We start from the raw sequence: 18,384 nt of genomic DNA, 5'->3' as shown, positions 1-18,384 counted from the left end.
TAGCCAGTTGTGAAGAATTATGGGACTTTCAGTTTAGCAAGCTAAACATTGTATATCTGTGCCCTTATCACCTTGGCCTAGCCACCCCTGATATTCCTCCCACCCTCACTGCTTTCTTTTGCTTTGAATCATTCAGTTTTATCATTGCCTCCCCAAATGTATATGAACACATCACGTTCCAAAAGGGCTTTGTTAGGTCACTGAACACACAGCCCTAAAGCAGTGGCAGTCAAAGCCCAAGTTCCTTTCCAGAGATTAATGAGTGGCTAGAAGCAGTTATTGTCATTAACTCACCAAGATGTGCCTTGTACTGCGGTCGCCACTGCTATTAGAGAAGTTTAAAATTGCACTGCTGCTGTACCAGGCATTTCTAGGCAAATTAGCATCTGGAAAGTAGCCAGAAAAATGGCTTTCCTCAAATATCTTTTAGGGATTATTTTAGAAGTGTTTTTTTAAGTGGACCTTGATAGTCTCTCACTCACAATCTTTTCACAGTTTATACGGCAATCCTATTTACCACAGCTACACCAATGTTACACCAGTCTTTCCCTTCTGCAAACTGTAAATTATGAAAGAGAGGGCCGTGTCCCTTAACATTTGGTGAGACATGCTGCGGAATCCTAATTGGTTAGCCATCTCCAGCATATGCCAGGTCTTCACACTGCAGAGGGAAACTGACACATGCAATCTAGCCATGGCAAACAAAGTTCCCATGCAAAGTGGGAGCTGGATAGAATATTAGCATGATGCCACAGAGAGAGACTATCAGGTCCAAGACAGATGGTAGGCATAAATATGTGCTTTTAAAAAACAAGTAAACAACATCCAGCAAGCCACTTCTACTATTCTCCAGTGATGCTCTTCATATGACCAACAAACTCGAAGTCCGATTCTAAATTTGGGGTGAGGGCTCTGGTCAAATCTGGAAACCCCAGGTTCACTGCCACTTAAGTACCCTGAAGATGCCAACAGCCTCATTCTCCCTCCTAGACTGTAACCACAAGCAAGAGAACTTATCCTAGTACTGCTGCTGTCACTGCCAAGGAACCCACAGTGAAAAATAGGAAGGTGTCAGTCCTCCAGAAAGTCAAGAACATTCACCAAGATCCCACATGCCTGAGAGGGTACAATGCAGTTGCTCTTCCTAATATGAATCTACTTAGTTGTTTTAAGACCTTTACCATTAAAACTTTCAGGAAGCTGCTGCCATTTCCTCCTTCTCTCCTTCCTTTTTCAGCTTCAGCCATGTCACAGTTTGCCTATTAGTCATTTCTATGGCTGATATTGGTATCAGACCTGGATAGTCAGGTAGTCTCTAGGTATTCTGAACACTTAAAGGCAATTTTACATCCAAAAGCCAAACTACAGTATCTATGGTGGCTCAAGTTCAGTATCTATTATATTAATTTCTGCACTTTTCTCTCCTTAATGAATAACAATCACACAAGACAAATGTTGAGAGGCAACTGTGCTAGAAAGTATCCCACGTGATATGTACAGCACAGTCCTAAGTATAGCCAAACAGCCTGAAAAATTCAGAGCAACCCAATTCTAAGTGCTGGACTGCACTGGCACATAGTGCAGAGGGGAGGGAATAGAAATTGTAGACCAATGTATCTGGGGAAGGAGACCAGGTTTGGGAAGGCCTTCTACAAAGCAAGCCCTTCAGTATTCAATAGGACTTGCTTTCAAATAAACATGTTTAGGATTGCACTGACAGAATCTGAAAATGCTGCCAAGATTTGGTATTTGGAAATACCTAGTTAAGACTATTTTGGAAAGAGAATTCTCATTACAGAACTGAGAGCACAAGCCTTCAGAATATCAACATTCAAATCCACACTCAAATAAAAATGATGACTATGATCAAGCATACTAAATACGGAGCTTATTAAATTAATTAAACCAACCAAATTGTCTGGCTTGAAATCATAAACCTTCTCCAAGAAACTACCTTCATTCCAATGGAGCAAGTCCTCGAGCAAGTGGCTTTCAGGGCCAACATGTTAATCATGCTTTACTCTTGCTTCTCTCAGAACTGCCAGAAATAAGGAGTAAATGAAATGTAGGGGGGAATGCTTGACTTGGGTTAGAAAAGATTTGAGCCAGAATGTACATGGAAGCAAGCAGGTTCATAATCAAGCAGCTGATACTGAGGTCTTAGCAGTTTTTGCACCTCTGGATTCTGATCTCTGCCTAGCTCCAGTTCACTTAGATTCCATGATCACTAACTCATTTGTTCCTTAATGTACTGCTCCTTGCTTCTCACAGATGGAAACACGTAGATACATTCTCAAGCAGCTGTAACTGATTTCTTAACATAGATGCAACAACAGCAGAACAGTCTGAGCATGAAGACCACTATGAAAGAAATAGAGTCCAGAGTTGTGGGATTTCTTATATTGAGTTGGTCAGTGCGAACCACCAACTATTACTTTTCCTCTAAAAGCTCATTATTGCACATGCACTGCATGCACACACACACACACACACATTTCCTTCCCCCTCCCTCCCTCCCCCCCCCCCCCCCGGTCATGCTCCAAGACCAGTCCTAAAGGTTTCCCCAGACATTACATTTACTCGTGTCCGAGTCTGGGGAGTGGTGCTCATGTCCATTTCTAAACCAAAGAGCCAGCATTGTCTGTAGATGCCTCCAAGCTCATGTGGCCAGCATGACTGCATGGAGTGCCATTACCTTCCTGCAGAAGCAATACTTATTGATGTATTCACATTTGAATGTTTTCAAACTGCTAGGATGGCAGAAGTTGGGTCTAATAGTGGGAGCTCATCCCACTCCTCGGATTCAAACTGCCAGCCTTTTGGTCAGCAAGTTCAGCAGCCCAGCGGTTTAACCCACGGTGCCACCAGGGGGCCAATAAGTCCTAGTGGGACACAAAAAAACAAGATGTATAGCAGATGAGGGGTACTCACTTAGCCAAGAAAAAAATCAGCACATTTTTCACATTTGTCACACCACACAAACACAGCTTGGAAGGATTTATTTTCAAAATACAACCTCCAGAATCTCAGAGTTCAGTATGCTGATTCAAAGAGGTGTGGTCTAAAAATTTACTTTCCCAAGCTTTGCTCTCCATTTAACATCGGTTCAGCAGTTACACCTAGGACAAAATATGGACTGTAAGATGATATCAGACTGCGAGACCTGCCATCCCTCACACCATTGGCTTTTCTGCAAGGGCTGACTGAAATTGCAATCCAACAATATTTAGAGAGCCACAAACTACACATTCATGCCATAGGGTCAGCTGACAAATGAATATCCTTTGCATTTGTAACCAACAAAAAGTAATGCAGAGCTAGGAAAGTTAATTTTTAGGGACAAGAACCACAAGCTCCCATATCTGACATCTTGGGTTTCAAAACCTAACATTTCCAGAAACTGAAAGAATGTTTCTCAGTGGAAAATAATATGTTCTTCATGAATTAAGACCCAGATACTTTGATGCAAAATAAAACACAAATAAATGGATTCTGTTTTCATTCTGTTTTCATTTCAAATTTCAGGTGCCCCCCCCCCTTCTGTGTTTAGGAAGATTCTGAGATATTGGGGGGCGGGGTTCAGATTTGTAATTTGGAACCCTGAGTTCCATTTCCTTTTTGGGAAGAATCTGCCCAAAAACAGAATCGGGTGGAGGTGGGGAACTCGAAAACAGAATTACTATAATGGAAAAAATGATTTTTATACATACACTTGTATCTATGTATCTTGTGTTTAAATTTTGTGAGCAAGTCAGTAGCAATGTTCAACCAATCTCCCATAACAATCTTGACTGCTGGGCATCCAACCTTCTCTAAAATAGCATGCCAGTACAGTTAAATGAGGACCTTGTTAATCTGGAGAAAGAGATATCTGTATTGTGCTATTTTACATGCTCTATCACAGTGGTTCTCAACCTGAGTCCCCAGGTGTTTTGGCCTACAACTCCCAGAAATCCCAGCCACTTTACCAGCTGTTAGGATTTCTGGGAGTTGAAGACCAAAACATCTGGGGACCCACAGGCTGAGAATCACTGCTCTATCATATTAAGAACTAACAGTCCATGTATCCCTTGTGCATAAGCAGGAAGATGGGTAGCTTGACAAAAAATGCCAGGTAAAGCAAAATAGTGCTTTAAAGTGTATATAGCTATTTCACATCTAAGCGCTTCCAAAGGGGATTGTGTACCTGCATATACTATCAACAGGTTGCTGAGCATTGCCTGCACATTGAGCACAGATTCAAAGCAAATACAAACTTTCAGCCATTTTATTCAGCCCATAAGACATGAGAGTGCAGGAAGACGTTTCTAAATGCATGTTCCAAATAGAACTTGCTGATCTTTCCAAGAATTTTCCCTGTGAAATATTGGACCTGAAAAATGATCTTCCATGTTTACATTTGGAAATGAATGTGAAGTAATCCCACTGGTGTTATTAAGGACCTAATCACACACCCCATCGGAATCACCGAGTATCGCCGCAAATCGCCGCAAATCGCAGCGATCCCAGCAGACCTCACCCAGGGGGCGTGGGGCCCTGTCACCCTAGCCCTGCATCACCCCTACCTCATTATCTGGGGGGGGGGGCAGCTCAACCAATTTTTCCTTATGGAAAGATAGGAAGCCTCCTGTCATGCACCACTGGCTGTTTTTAGCAGCAGCAGGGGTTTTCTGCAGTTTTGCCATGAAGCCACCACAGAAGTTATTCTCTGGGGTATGATGGGAACTGTCGGGCTCAGTGGCAAAACTCCCCATGTGAAGAGGTCCTTAAGTGACATTTTCAAGATGGAACCACAACTAATTTTCACTGATGTTGATGTTTTGTACACTGACTGTGGCAGAAGCCAAAGAAACTAGAAGATTTGAAAAACTCCAGGCATGCTACAAAGGGCTTGGGCGTGCCATCACAGCAGCCCTCTTACAAAACCTGTAAAACTTAGCCCCCAGTTTTTCACATGTTACCCAAATTATGTCTCACTGTGTCACCGAAACTATAACTGAGAGCCATACAAATGTACTAGACTTCTTAGATGCCAGCAAACAAGCTGGAAAAAACACATTCTGCCTCCTCCTGCCCCCCCCCCCTCCGCTGCTCAATTATTTCCATTCTAAATTATCAATATTAGACATAGAATGTATACTTTTACTATTGTATCTCTCAGCTTCCCTAGGAAAAACAGAAGCTACGAGAAGGGAAGGGAACTAAAATGCCCTATTGTTTACTTTCAAAGGTGTAACTGTATTAGTTTCTCACAGCAAAAATGGCAGAGTCCAGTTGCACCTTAAAAACTAACAGATTTATCACAGAATGTGTTTCCATACAAAATAATAATATCCTTCTGCATTACACCTCGGGCAAATAAGCCAAAGAATAGATCAGAACTGGGAGTCATGCGGCTCTCCAGATGCCTCTCAAAGCATTTCTCTCCAATGGTTCTACTGGTTAGGTTAATGGGACTTGCAATCCCACAGCATTTGAAGGCCTGCATGGCTCTCATCCCCGGAATAAAAAAATATAAATCTGATATCAGAAAGTTCAGTTTTTATACGATTAGGGAAAACAGTTCAGCCTTAAATTCAGCTTTAACTGACCTTAAAATACCAGAGAAACTTGAAAGTGAGATGAGAGAAGAGAGGGAGTAGCATTAAGACATTCAGGTCTATCACCATGGATTTGGATCTGGATAAAGGTTTCTTATCACAACCAAGATTCGACATGTGTACATACAGTTCTGTGCCCTCCCATCACCTGGCAGTTGTCAGATCTCAAGAGGGGCTCTGCTTCTGTGCTTACTGGCGGTGAAGGATGGAGGCAGTGGCAATTCTGACTACCGAGAAGCAACTGGTCTTAGCTCGGATGTGGAGAAGGAATGGGGGTGTGCTCTCAAATAGAATACACCAATATTTTCTTTCTCCTAGCAGTCCAGAGCAGCCAGATCTTCATTGTCTGAATTGTTTCCCCCCTCTCCCATTCACACTGGTAAGAAGGAACGGGGTGCCAACTGACATCTGTTAATAGGTTTATCTAGTACCAGGATGTTGGCTGGCAACAGAGAATGGCCAGTATTAATACAAATTTCTCACTTGAGAAGCTTCTGCATTATTTTCCCTCTGACCTCACTGTCTGAAAACCAATTCACAACCAATCACATGTGTTGTCTGTATATAAGCTGAAAATTCTGGAGAGCACGCCCTGCATTTGATTAGACAAGTTATTATGAACAATGTTTCATGCTGCAATACATTTGTTGGCTGTTAAAAAGTAACACGAGTCTCTCTGAAGCAGAAAGCAGAAGAATGCATCGCTAATTGTGATTGACAATGGACAGACCTCGGATAATGACTCTAGATTTAGATTTGAATTGATCTCATTTTTAGATGCATGTTTTAATTTTGATGTTTTCACTAATGTTTAAGTGTGATTTTATTACTATTATTAATGTATTGTCACTTTACTATTACTATTATTGTTGACATCTAAGGGTTGCCGGTTGCTGGTTGTGAGCTGCCCTGAGTGCCCCCTTGAGGGTGAGAAGGAAGGTATATAAAACTTTGAAACAATAAATAAATAAAGACCTTCAAATGAAACTTTCAGAGAAGAAAATGTGAAAAATTCAGACAGGTTTAGGTTGCAGTCTTATGATCCTGGGAACACAACTGTGAGACCCATATGGCAAATTTGAGATCCTCCTCCAAACTGACAATGCTCCAAACTCAGCAAGGCAGATGTAATCACCCGATATTTCACTCCAGGTTCGGATCTCCCTCTCTAGCCACCAGTTCTATTCTGAGGTCAGAACTTCCAACCTTGTAAAGTGGCAAAAAGAGATGTGGACCTAATGTGACAGAAAGTCACATTAGGTCCAAAGATCCAAAGACCTCTCCATCTCAACACCATGTGAAATCTAGAGCGACCCAAGAGTACGCCAAGCTCCTTTCTTTCTAATTACTTACAACATGGGAAAGAAATGTTAGTAAAAGTAGGGGAAAGGCATGGAGGGAGGTTGAAGAGTTTTATTGATACTTCCACCTTAATAGCAACAGCTTGGTATTGCTTTGGTTCAGAGCCTGCAATTCTTCAGCCACTCTGGTCACACTGGTTGGAAGATTTTGGCAGCTGTACCCTATTGCCTCAATAAGTTGCTCCAGCTTTGCTTTAAATAGAACAGAGCTTCTGAGATTGAGGCATTCCAGACATCAGGCTCTTTCCCCTTAGGACTTCTCCCTTAATTAGCCATCCATGTATCCCATCCTGCTGCTCATGGCATTGGTTTTGGCGAGTTCCCACAGTGACTGCAAACACCTTGGAAGGAGCATGTCAATCACCACCCAGACTGTCACTCTCCCATACTAAGCACAAGCTCAGCGGGGAAGCGGCCAATTAACTTTCAGCCCAATGCTAACCATGTTTACTTAGAGGAAAGTCAATGGCACACATTTCCAAGAGATTGGATTTAGAACTCTGGAGCTCTTTCAAAACTCCAGGAACATCATAGGGGACATACTTTTCCATAGATTCATCCTACAGCAAAATGTCCCCAAATCAATGTGTTTTGTTAATATCAACAATCAGGAAAGGGAGGGGTTTGAGGAAACAAAGGAATTGAAGGCTTTCTTTTGCTTGTACAAACTAAATCATTTGACAATACAACCCAACCTGGCCCTAGAAATTGCCCCCAGCCAGAGAAAAATTCAGTGTCTTCCGGAAAGGAACCATTTCATGCTATTTCATTAGGGGACCAAAGTGGGACTAACAAGACAGCATAGCTATATATAGGCCAACAGTTAGCAACATATATAATTGGTGATAGTTTTCTTTCAGTCCTCTGGATTCTTTTTTGTAGTAATCCAAATCAGGGCAAGGGAACCAGTAGCTCTCCAGAAACTGTTGAACACAAACTTTCACTGGTCTCAGTCAAGGAGGCCAGAAATGATGGGAGTTGGATTGCTGTAAAAACCCTATTACTGGCCTTTTTGTGTGTGTCAGGAGCAACTTCAGAAACTGCAAGTCACTTCTGGTGTGAGAGAATTGGATGTTGCCAAGGGGATGCCCTGATGTTTTACCATCCTGTGGGAGGCTTCTCTCATGCTCTCACATGAGAAGCTGGAGCTGACAGATGGGAGCTCACCCCACTTCCTGGATCTGAACTGCCAGCCTTTTGGTCAGTAATCCTGTTGGCACAAGGGTATAACCCATTGCACCACTGGGGGCTCCTGGCCTGAAACCATCATCTAAAACAGATCATGAGGCCTTTCATATGTTAACAGATTACAACTCCCAGCATCCCTGAGTATGGCTAGGGTTCCTAAGAGTTGTAGTCCACCAACACATGGAGGGACACTTCTGGATTAAGATGGTACTTTAGAACAGGAAGGACCAAGGTATGATTGGGCTGGGGCAAATGTGACACCTGAGGGCATTTTAATTATTGCATGGGCTCCCGAAATGGGGACCTTTCTGTTCCTGCACAGAATAATGGAACTATAAAATTAAATGGTGTCCTCAAGGGACAACCAGGATTTTATAGCTATAGCTTCCAGAATAAATGGACAACTAACTTCTGTTTAAAAGCCTACTGTGAAGATGAGTTCACCACCTTCCAAGATAGTCTATTCAACCATAAAATAGTGCTGATATCAGGAGGTCCTTCCTAATGTTTAGTCAGAATTACCTTGCTTATAAATTGCAGCACCAGAAAATAAGGTTGCTTTACCTTGCACACGATGACAGCTCTTTTAATATTTGAAGACAGCTATCATAAAACCAGTTTTGTGCTATGTGATCTGAACCTATCTACTTTAACTTCTTTATGGCACCTTGTGTGCCACAGCTCGGAAACAAGCAGATCATTAAATACATAAATAAATATTAAGTCCAATTACATATAGCAAAAATATATCACCAACCTCTAAACCAATGCCATTCAACATGGCAGTCAACCAAACATAGTTGGTATGCAACACATCTACTGTTGATTCACTACAGGTTTCCAAAAAATTATACAAATACAGTATAATGTGATACAAACATGGCATCAATCCCTTAAAAAAACAACAACTGCTGAATATGCCTGCCTCGTCTGGCATAAATCTGCCCATGCGAAGCAGGTGAATATAGCACTAAATGAGACACATAGAATAATCACAGGATGTCTTAAACCTACACCTGTTGATAAACTTAATAAGCTGGCATTCCCCCCCCCCCCCCCGATGTGTGATGGAAAGTTGCTGCCAATTGTGAGAGAAATAAGGTTGAACACTGTGAAAGCCCCCCACTGTATGGCTATCAGCCTCCTCCCAGTAGACTTAAATCAAGGAAAAGTTTCATGAGAACCACCACTCCTCTGAATGTTCCTCCAGCAACAGCAAGAATATCCCTGTGGGCAGCAAAATCAGGCAATTCCAACTGGATGGCCCCCCACGAGGGTTTTTCTTCAGGGGCAAAGCAAGAATGGGCAACTTGGAAGTCCCTGAACAGACCTCAGAAGTGGAGTTGGCAGATCAAAAGACAACCTGGCAAAATGGCACTACCTAAAAGAATCCTCTACCTTGTGTGATTGTGGAGCAGAACAAACAACTCAGCATCCGTATGTTTGCCCCCAATGCCCTGCCTCATGCACAGAGGAAGAACTGTTTAAAGCTACAGACAATGCAGTTGCTGTTGCCAGTTTTTGGTCTAAAACTATGTAGCAGCTTGTGATCCCTTTATTTTACCACTTTTAGGTAAACCATTCTATCAGTTTTAGATAAACTATTTTATGCAATGCATAATGCAAGGATTTTGGATTCTGATTTTAACAGGCGTGTTTTAACTAATTGTTTAAATACTGTTTTTAATATTTTAATGTATGGTTGATTGTTTTTATGATGTCGGCATCTTATGGTGCTTTTGTGAGGCTGCCCTGAGTCCCCCCTCGGGGGTGAGAAGGGCGGGGTAAAAATATAGGAAAATAAATAAATAAATAAATAAATAAATAAAATCCCTGGGAAATTGCCACTCTACCACATTGGACAGATTAAGAAGCATTGCTCTAGATCAGTGGTTCCCAACCTGTTGGTCCCCAGTCGTTTTGGCCTTCAGAAATCCTAACAGCTGGCAAACTGGCTGGGATTTCTGGGAGTTGAAGGCCAAAACACTTGGGGACCCACAGGTTGAGAACCACTGCCCTACATCATTGTACAGAAAACAGATTGATCCCTCAGAAAAGAAAAGTTGTCTATCTGCATTCTAGAACGTAGCTTCTCAATCTATGGTTCTATGAGTATTTTGGACTTGATTTCCTAAAATTTCTAACAACTGTCTGGCTGGAATTTTGGAGTGTTGAAGTCCAAAACCAAATACCTGGCAGACTGAACTATAACTCCCATCCCACAAGGGCACTGGATGAGAAATTAAAGGAGTCATTGCCCAGTTTATGGCATGCCAAGTTGGAGTACATTGAAAACCTTTCTCTTTTGCTCTCCATCCTCTCAAAACACTCCTGCCCAGGCATTGATACACTGAGGAATATAGCTGATTTTGAAGTCCATCATGGAGCACATGAAGGGGTGCCAGCAAAACAGCTCTGTCTTCGTGGACAGTGTACACCACAAACCAAGTTGGGAGACTTTTACCTACAAATGTTCACATTTCTTTGGCAGGTTTCTGTGCTTCAAATAGCTGCTCGAGGTGCAGTATTAGATGTTTCACCTGCTAAATGCCTATGGACCAGGCTGCTATTAGGACACAGGAACCCTGCCAAAAAAAGTTGGCAACTGTATTCCCCACCTTCATACCTCTTCCTATTTAATCAGATTCTAGAGAGAAATCGGACAACACAGAAAGGTCACAATCTGAATGTAAATCCATTTATCATATATATCAGGTATGGGCAAACTTCGGCCCTTCCAGTGTTTTGGACTTCAACTCCCACAATTCACAAAAGTGAATAGGCTGTTAGGAATTGTAGGAGTTGAAGTCCAAAACACCTGGAAGACCAAAGTTTGCCCATGCCTGATATAAATAGCACTGATTTTATGTTAGCAAGTCCTTCTCTCTCTCAAACCATGTAAACAAGATGATATTGGATGTAATCAGGAGTTCATTCCACAAAGGAAATCTCAGCAAAGTTTGCTCAACATAGCAATTAGTCTAAAACATATAGTTGAAGATAAACAATTTGACCTCTGTACTCATGTTCCAGAATGGAGGATGGAAACTATCTCCCAGCTGTATATGTACATATAACCAGCTCTGCAAACATATAGAGGGCTACCACTATGCAGTAAAAATAACTGAACTTTCCTCCTCTCTCCATGAGTAACCAGAATTCCCTTTCTCAACCTGGCATCTACTCAGTGTGTTGGACTATAATCCTATCATCCCTAGTCATAGGGGCTCTGTTGGATGGGGACAGCACCTCAAGTGAGAAGCCCAGTAAACAAATGAGAATAAATCTAACAGAACAAGGAAGGCACTAAAAGTATAGGGCCTGGCCCTCAACTTCTGAACAAATTTCATCTGGGAAGACAAAAATCAATCACTCTACAATGCAGTTTGGCATTCAGTGTTATGATCTCTTTATAAATACACACACACACACTTCCATAACCCCTGCTAAAGTTAAAGATGTCAGAGAATATTACAAAGATGGAAAATGTACAGATGCCAACATGAGGTCACTGCTTTCAATGTGCTGAAAAGCTTCGAGGGGGCTGTTTGCCTTGATAATCATTGATTTGTCACAGCCATAAGTGTCAGTTCAGAGTGATTTTGGCTGCTCTGCTATCTCTAAAGGGAGTTTACTGATTTCTTGGCACTTTACTTCATGTCAAGGGTGTCACAAACAAGATGTTTAGGTTGGTGAAGTATCTGAAAGGGAAGATCCACAGGTTCTCCATTTTAAAAACCCAAAGGGTCGTGGGGGTGCATTGAGAAGAAAGGCATTCATTCTCTCAGGCATTGAAACAACAAAAGAGTCTTACCAGCCCATCACAATTACTTATGGCAACAGAGGCATTAGGCAAGTCGGTGATATCCCCCACGTAGAGGCAATCCCCACGAAGCGGCTCCACAGAGGTCAGGTTGGAGTCCTCCCCTTGCCACTCCACCGTGGCCCCCGGAGCCACCAGCCTGCGGTTGGGCCTCAGACGGAAGTGGAATTCTTGTCCGAAAACGGTGACATTGTAGAAAATGTGCTGGCTGGCAGCAGGGTCCCCAGCAGCATCGGCATCCCTTCGAAAGCGTGGCTTGGAAGCCCCGGACACCACCTTGGAGAGGAACCGGCCCTCAGAGTTAGTGCTAATTGGGATGACAAGCCTGTATTCCTCCAGGTCTCCCAAAGCAGGACCTAGAAGGGAGAGAAAAGCAGGGAGGGCAGAGAGCAGAAACCATGAGTAATCATTCAAAGTCACGCACTGCATCCTACCATTGGTTGATGCTGGCTGTCTCCTCGCTTTCCTAAGTACCTGCCAAAAAGTTTCTTCTGATGCCAAGGACTGGGAAGAAGCACGGGAATGTTGAGGCCTCATCTTTCCAGGGATTCAATGAGGGAAACTCCCACCAAGATGGGAAATGTGGAGAGGGGATAGATGGCCAGAACAGCATGTGAATTGTCACTAGGGCAAGCATGGGCAAACTTTGGCCCTGCAGGTGTTTTGGACTTCAACTCCCACAATTCCTGGCCTCAGGCCCCTTCCTTTTCCCCCTCAGCCGCTTAAGTTTGCCCATGTTTGCACTAGGAATATGAATGGGGATGAGATTGGTATCATATCTCAGGGGGCTTTTTCCTCTTCCCCTCTTCCCTTTGCTTGAAAACAATCCTTTCTTCAAAGCAAACGTTTCAAAGACAATGTTGAAGGCTTTCATGGCCAGAATCACTGGGTTGCTGTGAGTTTTCCGGGCTGTATGGCCTTGTTCCAGAAGCATTCTCTCCTGACGTTTCCCCTGCATCTATAGCAGGCATCCTCAGAGGTTGTGAGGTCTGTTGGAAAATTAGAAAAAATTGGGTTTATAGATCTGTGGGATGTCCAGGGTGGGTGGGAGAAAGAACTCTTGCCTGGACCACTCTAACAACTACCATGTCAAGACTACACAGAGGCGCCACTGAAATCCACAAGCATGTGGACAATTTCAACAGAAAGGAGGAAACCATGAAAATGAACAAAATCTGAGTACTAGTATTATAAAAAAAGAAACTCTAAAATCAGGACAGAAAATTAAAAACAGACAAGAAACAATCAGGGCCAGCTAAGCACCTCCCAACAAAGGATTCCCCCAGGCAGGAAGCAGCCAGGCTTTGAAGCTGCAGGGCCATTTAATGTTGGCATTAAATTGTTGCCTTTGTTAATTGCCCTGAGTCGCCTGCGGGCTGAGAGGGGCAGTATACAAATATAGTCAATAAATAAATAAATGCTAATCAAGGTGGACCATCGAAAAATTTAACACCTGCCTCAAGCAGACAAGAGTTCTTTCTCCCACCTTGGACATTCCACAGATACATAAAACCCATTTGCCTAGTTTCCAACAGATCCCTCAACCTCTGAGGATGCCTGTCATGGATGTAGGCGAAACGTCAGGAGAGAATGCTTCTGGAACATGGCTATACACCCCGGAAAACTCACAGCAACCTAGTTTAGAAGACAGTCTGGATAACTTTAAAGTTGGTGACTGGCAGTTCCAATGGAAAAGTTTGCGCGCAGGAACGCGTTCTCTGGTGTGTGTGTGTGTGTGTGTGTGTGAAATGTATGAAACCATCCCGGACAGGCGCTGGATTCAGATCCCTCCCCTACTTTCTTGAGTTCAAAGAACAGGCGGGCGAGAGAGGCAGGCGAAGCCAGGAGCCGTCTTCCCCGCGCGGGACCCCAGAAACCCGCCCCACGCGCAGGGAGAGTTCACGCGAGGTATCCCCCACTCCACTCCTCCCCTCGCTTCCCTTTGGCGAGGAAAGCCCCTGCCTGGAGCCGCGCGCGGGACCCGAAGACGCGCTCTGGCTCTCCCCTTCCACAGCCGAGCCAGGCAGAGACACACACGTGGCGGCGGAGAGGGATGCCTGCGTGGCCCCGAAGAAGTCCCGGGCGGGTTGAACCCTCGCTCACTCACCTCCGTGCGGGGTCTGGTGGAGGAGGGCGGCGGAGCCGGAGCAGCAGCCCCAGCAGCAGGCGGCGGCCAGGAGCAGGGCGGCGAGAGGCGGAGGAAGGGGAGGCGGAGGGGGAGGAAGAGGTGGAGGACGGGCACCCATGGCAGGCAGCGGCGGGAGGCGAGAGGCGCGTCCGCCCGCTCCGGAGCCAGCCTCAAAGTTCCCTCCTGCTCCTGCTGGGGCTGCGGGCACATGGGAGGGCGAGCCGGCGCCGCCCTCTGCCTCCTGTGCCCGGGTGGGAGCCCAAGGGGAGCCCTCAGCCCCAGTCCTTGCCCTCCTGGCGCATCCCCCGCAAGCGCGCACCGACAGGCAGGCAGGCAGGCAGGCAGGCAGGCAGGCAAGCAGAGGACGCTCTCCTCCTCCTCCTCCTCTTCTTGAGCGGAGGAGACGCCAGGAGGAGGCTGAGTGAGCGGGGAAGGCAAGGAGGGAGGGAGGAGGAGGAGGAGGAGGAGAGAGGCTCCGCCTGACTGACACCGGAGCCGCCTTCGCTGAGCAGGCTTTCCCTGGGAGTCCCCACGCCGGCCGGGACACTTTCCTCCGGGGAAAAGGAGGGAGGGAGGGAGAGGTCGCGCACCCAAGGAAGAAGCAGGGCTCCCTCCGCGTCTCCTCCTCCCGCCGCTCTTTCGAAGGAGAACTTCCTCGCCCGTTCCTCGAGGAGCGACGCCCTAGACTCTCGCCAACTTCAGAATCATAAATACTACCTCGTCACACTAGAGAATGAATCCACTTTAAATCCGGTTGCTCCTCCTGCAGAATTCTGGGGTTTGTAGTTTAGGGTGGAGCCTTTCACAGCCTCACTAAACTACACACCTCAGAATCCTGCAGGAGACAGAAACCGGATTTAAAGTGGATTCATTCTCTAGTGTGACGAGGTAGAGTTGGAAGGGATCCCACGGCCCATCCAGTCCAACCCGCTGCCAAGAAGCAGTAAAATAGCATTCAAAGCACTCCCAACAGAAAAGCCTCCAAAAAGGAGCCTCCGCCACACTCCGGGGCAGAGAGTTCCACTGTTGAACAGCTGTCACAGTCAGGATGTTCTTCCTTATGTCCAGGTGGAATCTCCTATCCTGTAGTTTGAAGCCATTGTTCCATAGTAGACAATGAATCCACTTTAAATCCGGTTTCTGCCTCCTTCAGAATTCTGGGGTTTGTAGTTTAGGGAGGAGCTTTTCACAGCCTCACTAAACCACAAACCCCAGAATTCTATTGGAGGCAGCAACCGGATTTAAAGTGGATTCATTCTCTAGTATGATGAGAGTTGGAAGTAATCTCCTGGGCCATCCAGTCCAACCCCCTGTCAAGAAGCAGGTAAATTGCATTCAAAGTATCCCCAACAAATGGCCATCCAGCCTCTGCTTAAAAGCTTCCACTGCACTCCCGAGCAGAGAGTTCCACTGCTGAACAGCTCTCACAGACAGGAAGTTCTTCCTCATGTTCAGGTGGAATCTCCTTTTCTGTAGTTTGAAGCCATTGTTCCGCATCATGCTATCTCATCACACTAGAGAATGAATCCACTTAAATCTGGTTGCTGCCTCCTGCAGAATTCTGGGTTTTGTAGTTTTGGAAGGAGCCTTTAACAGCCTCAGGATACAGAAATCGGATTTAAAGTGGATTCATTCTCTACTGTGATGAAATAGTCTCCAGGGTAACAAAAAAACAAGCTTGCTCCCTCCTCCCTATGACTTCCGTTCACATATTTATACATGACCTTCATCATATCTCCTCTCAGCCTTCTCTTTTGCAGGCTAAACATGCCCCGCTCTTTAAGCCGTTCCTCATAAGGTTTGTTCTCCAGACCCTTGATCATTTTAGTTGCCCTCTTCTGGACACATTCCAGCTTAGAGTCAACATTTTCCTTCAATTGTGCTTGTCCAAAGAGGGCATATTGAAGAAGAACCCAGGGAGCTGCCTCACCTCAACTCATGCCATCCTTGAAACACTGTAGCATTAGTACCCTTGATGAAATCTGCAAGGCTTGGCCCTTCGTATTCCATGATACCCCAATTATGTCTTACAGTGTCACCAACCTTATTTGCCTAGCTTCCAACAGACCCCCTCAGTCTCTGAGGATGCCTGCCATAGATGTGGGTGAAATGTCAGGAGAGAATGCTTCTGGAACATGACCATACAGCCCGGAAAACTCACAGCAACCCAGTGTCACCAAAGATACAGTTCGACACCACTTCAGCCACCAAGGCTCCATGCTGTGGAATCCTGGAAGCTGTAGTCTGGCAAGGCACCAGCCCTCTTGGGTAGAGGTGACAAAAGACTCCCATGATTCCATAGCATGGGACCATAGCAGTTAAAGTGGTGTCAAGCTGCATTAACTCCTGCAGCGTAAATGCACCTCAGGACAGTCAGCTCTGAATGAGAGCTATAATTCAGACAGGGCTCTTTTCCAGTCCTACTTTGGTCTTCAGCCCAAAGGCTATCTATCCAAGTGTGACCTCACTTAGCAGTTGAAAACAGAAGGAGTTGATGTGTTCAGAGGTATTATTGAAAGGTATTGTGACATCTGTCACACACATAACTCCTTCTGGATGACAAGCCTTCCTCCCAGGTATGAGATTCTTCTTCTAAGTCATTATATTCAATTGCACTTCTCATTATAGGACTCATTCCAGTTTGGTTCCCAAAAGAATCTACACTGAGGTAAATTCACACAAGGGAGTGATTATTCCTGCCCATCTCATACAGTGTATATATTTGTGGGATCAATACTGTTTGGGGTTTAATCGGCACTTCCAAGGAACTGTTCAAGGTACTGAACCCTATGGGGAAGGGATGAGAGTTCAGCACCTTGGATAGCGCCCAGGACTTATTCGCCACCCCTCTTGGCATGAAAGCTGCCAGCCCAATTGAGGAAAAACTATACATGTATATATCCTTGCATCACATATACAGGCTCTGAAGTAGCCTTGCCCACATGTTAATCAGGTTCACACCCTGCAGAATACACTGCTGCTTACATTTGAGTAAATATTCATAAAATCTGCCTGTAAGGCATTAAGAAAATTAATGGAAACCAAGAAAAAGATGGACACAGATTATATTCAATCCTTTTAAAATTCATTCTTTCTTTGCAAATCCAGTCTCCTGTAGCCTAAATCTGCTTTTAAAGAAAGAAACACACATACATCATTGCGGAAAGACTAAACTAATTACGTTAGTCTGCAACAGGGGCTCAGCAGAATCTCAATATTTTCCCTTCTAGACCAAGACCTCTTTAAATTCAATTTGCTCATACAGCTTAGTGAGCTGAATGAAGCAGCGGCTCCTTAATATGACTTTCCTTCTCCATGGTCACCCATGGAGCATGATCTTGCCAAAACTGAGCACCTGGAAAGAAAGTTAAGCACATGCTTTTGTTATTGCCAGGAAGACTTTGGCCATGCTTGTTTTCAACCCATGAACTTGAGTGTTGCCAATGATTTTTATGCGATTCTTGGGTGACTCAGAAGAGAGCTTGAAAAATAATTTTTTTCAGACTAAAGTTCTCAGAAAACCCTAACCAGCATGGCCAGAAAACCCTAACCATGCTGACTAGCATATACAGGCAATTGTAGCACAAAAAGCAACTTTCCCAGACTTAGCTTGGGCAGATTCAAAAGTCTGAAAGTTCTGTCAGTTTTCCGCAAAATTTGGATTGAATTATTTATTAACTCACTGCACTGGTAGTGCAGTGGGTTAAATCACTGAGCTGCTGAACTTGCTGACTGAAAGCTTGGTGGTTTGAATCTGGGGAGCAGGGTGAGCTCTTGCTGTTAGCCCCAGCTTCTGCCAACCTAACAGTTTAAAAACATGCAAACAGGAGTAGATCAAAAGGTGCTGCTTCTGCAGGAAGGTAATGCCACTTCATGCAGTTATACTGGCCACATGATCTTGGAGGTGTCTACGGACAACACCAGCAATTCAGCTTAGAAATGGAGATGAGCAGCACCCCCAGAGTTGGACACGACTAGACTTAATGTCAGGGGAAACCTTTACCTTTACTTCTTTATCATGCAAGTAGATCTGGTTTATTTATTCACTTTATGCCACTTTTTCTGGGATGAGACCCAAAGTGGATTACAGTAATTTAAAAGAAAAGCTTAGCTAAAATCTTATTTTACAAATGTTAAAAAACAGCAATTCTATTTAATATCACATGAATTTAAAATAGTTTTAAATACAATTAAAATATTAATGGCACAAACAATGAGATGAAAAAACCATCAAATGAGAAATTGTTCAATTCTCTTGCTCTCCTTTACAGAATAACCCATTTT

General features: G+C 44.4%; 1 protein-coding gene across 1 annotated transcript in view; it reads right to left on the bottom strand.

Annotated features, from left to right (window-relative positions):
* Positions 1–14,805, bottom strand: part of ADAMTS2 (ADAM metallopeptidase with thrombospondin type 1 motif 2) — a 285,819-nt gene extending 271,014 nt beyond the window's left edge. The window contains exons 1-2 of the mRNA XM_060765388.2: positions 14,080–14,805; positions 11,964–12,328 (exon numbers count right to left, since the gene is read on the bottom strand). Of these exons, the coding sequence (XP_060621371.2) occupies positions 11,964–12,328; positions 14,080–14,218 (504 nt within the window). The 5' untranslated portion in view covers positions 14,219–14,805. The remainder of the gene's footprint in view (positions 1–11,963; positions 12,329–14,079) is intronic.
* Between the last annotated feature and the right edge of the window lie 3,579 nt (positions 14,806–18,384).

Source organism: Anolis sagrei, chromosome 2 (genome assembly GCF_037176765.1).
Source record: "Anolis sagrei isolate rAnoSag1 chromosome 2, rAnoSag1.mat, whole genome shotgun sequence".
Lineage (NCBI taxonomy): Eukaryota > Metazoa > Chordata > Lepidosauria > Squamata > Dactyloidae > Anolis > Anolis sagrei.
This window is presented reverse-complemented; position numbering and strand designations above follow the sequence as displayed.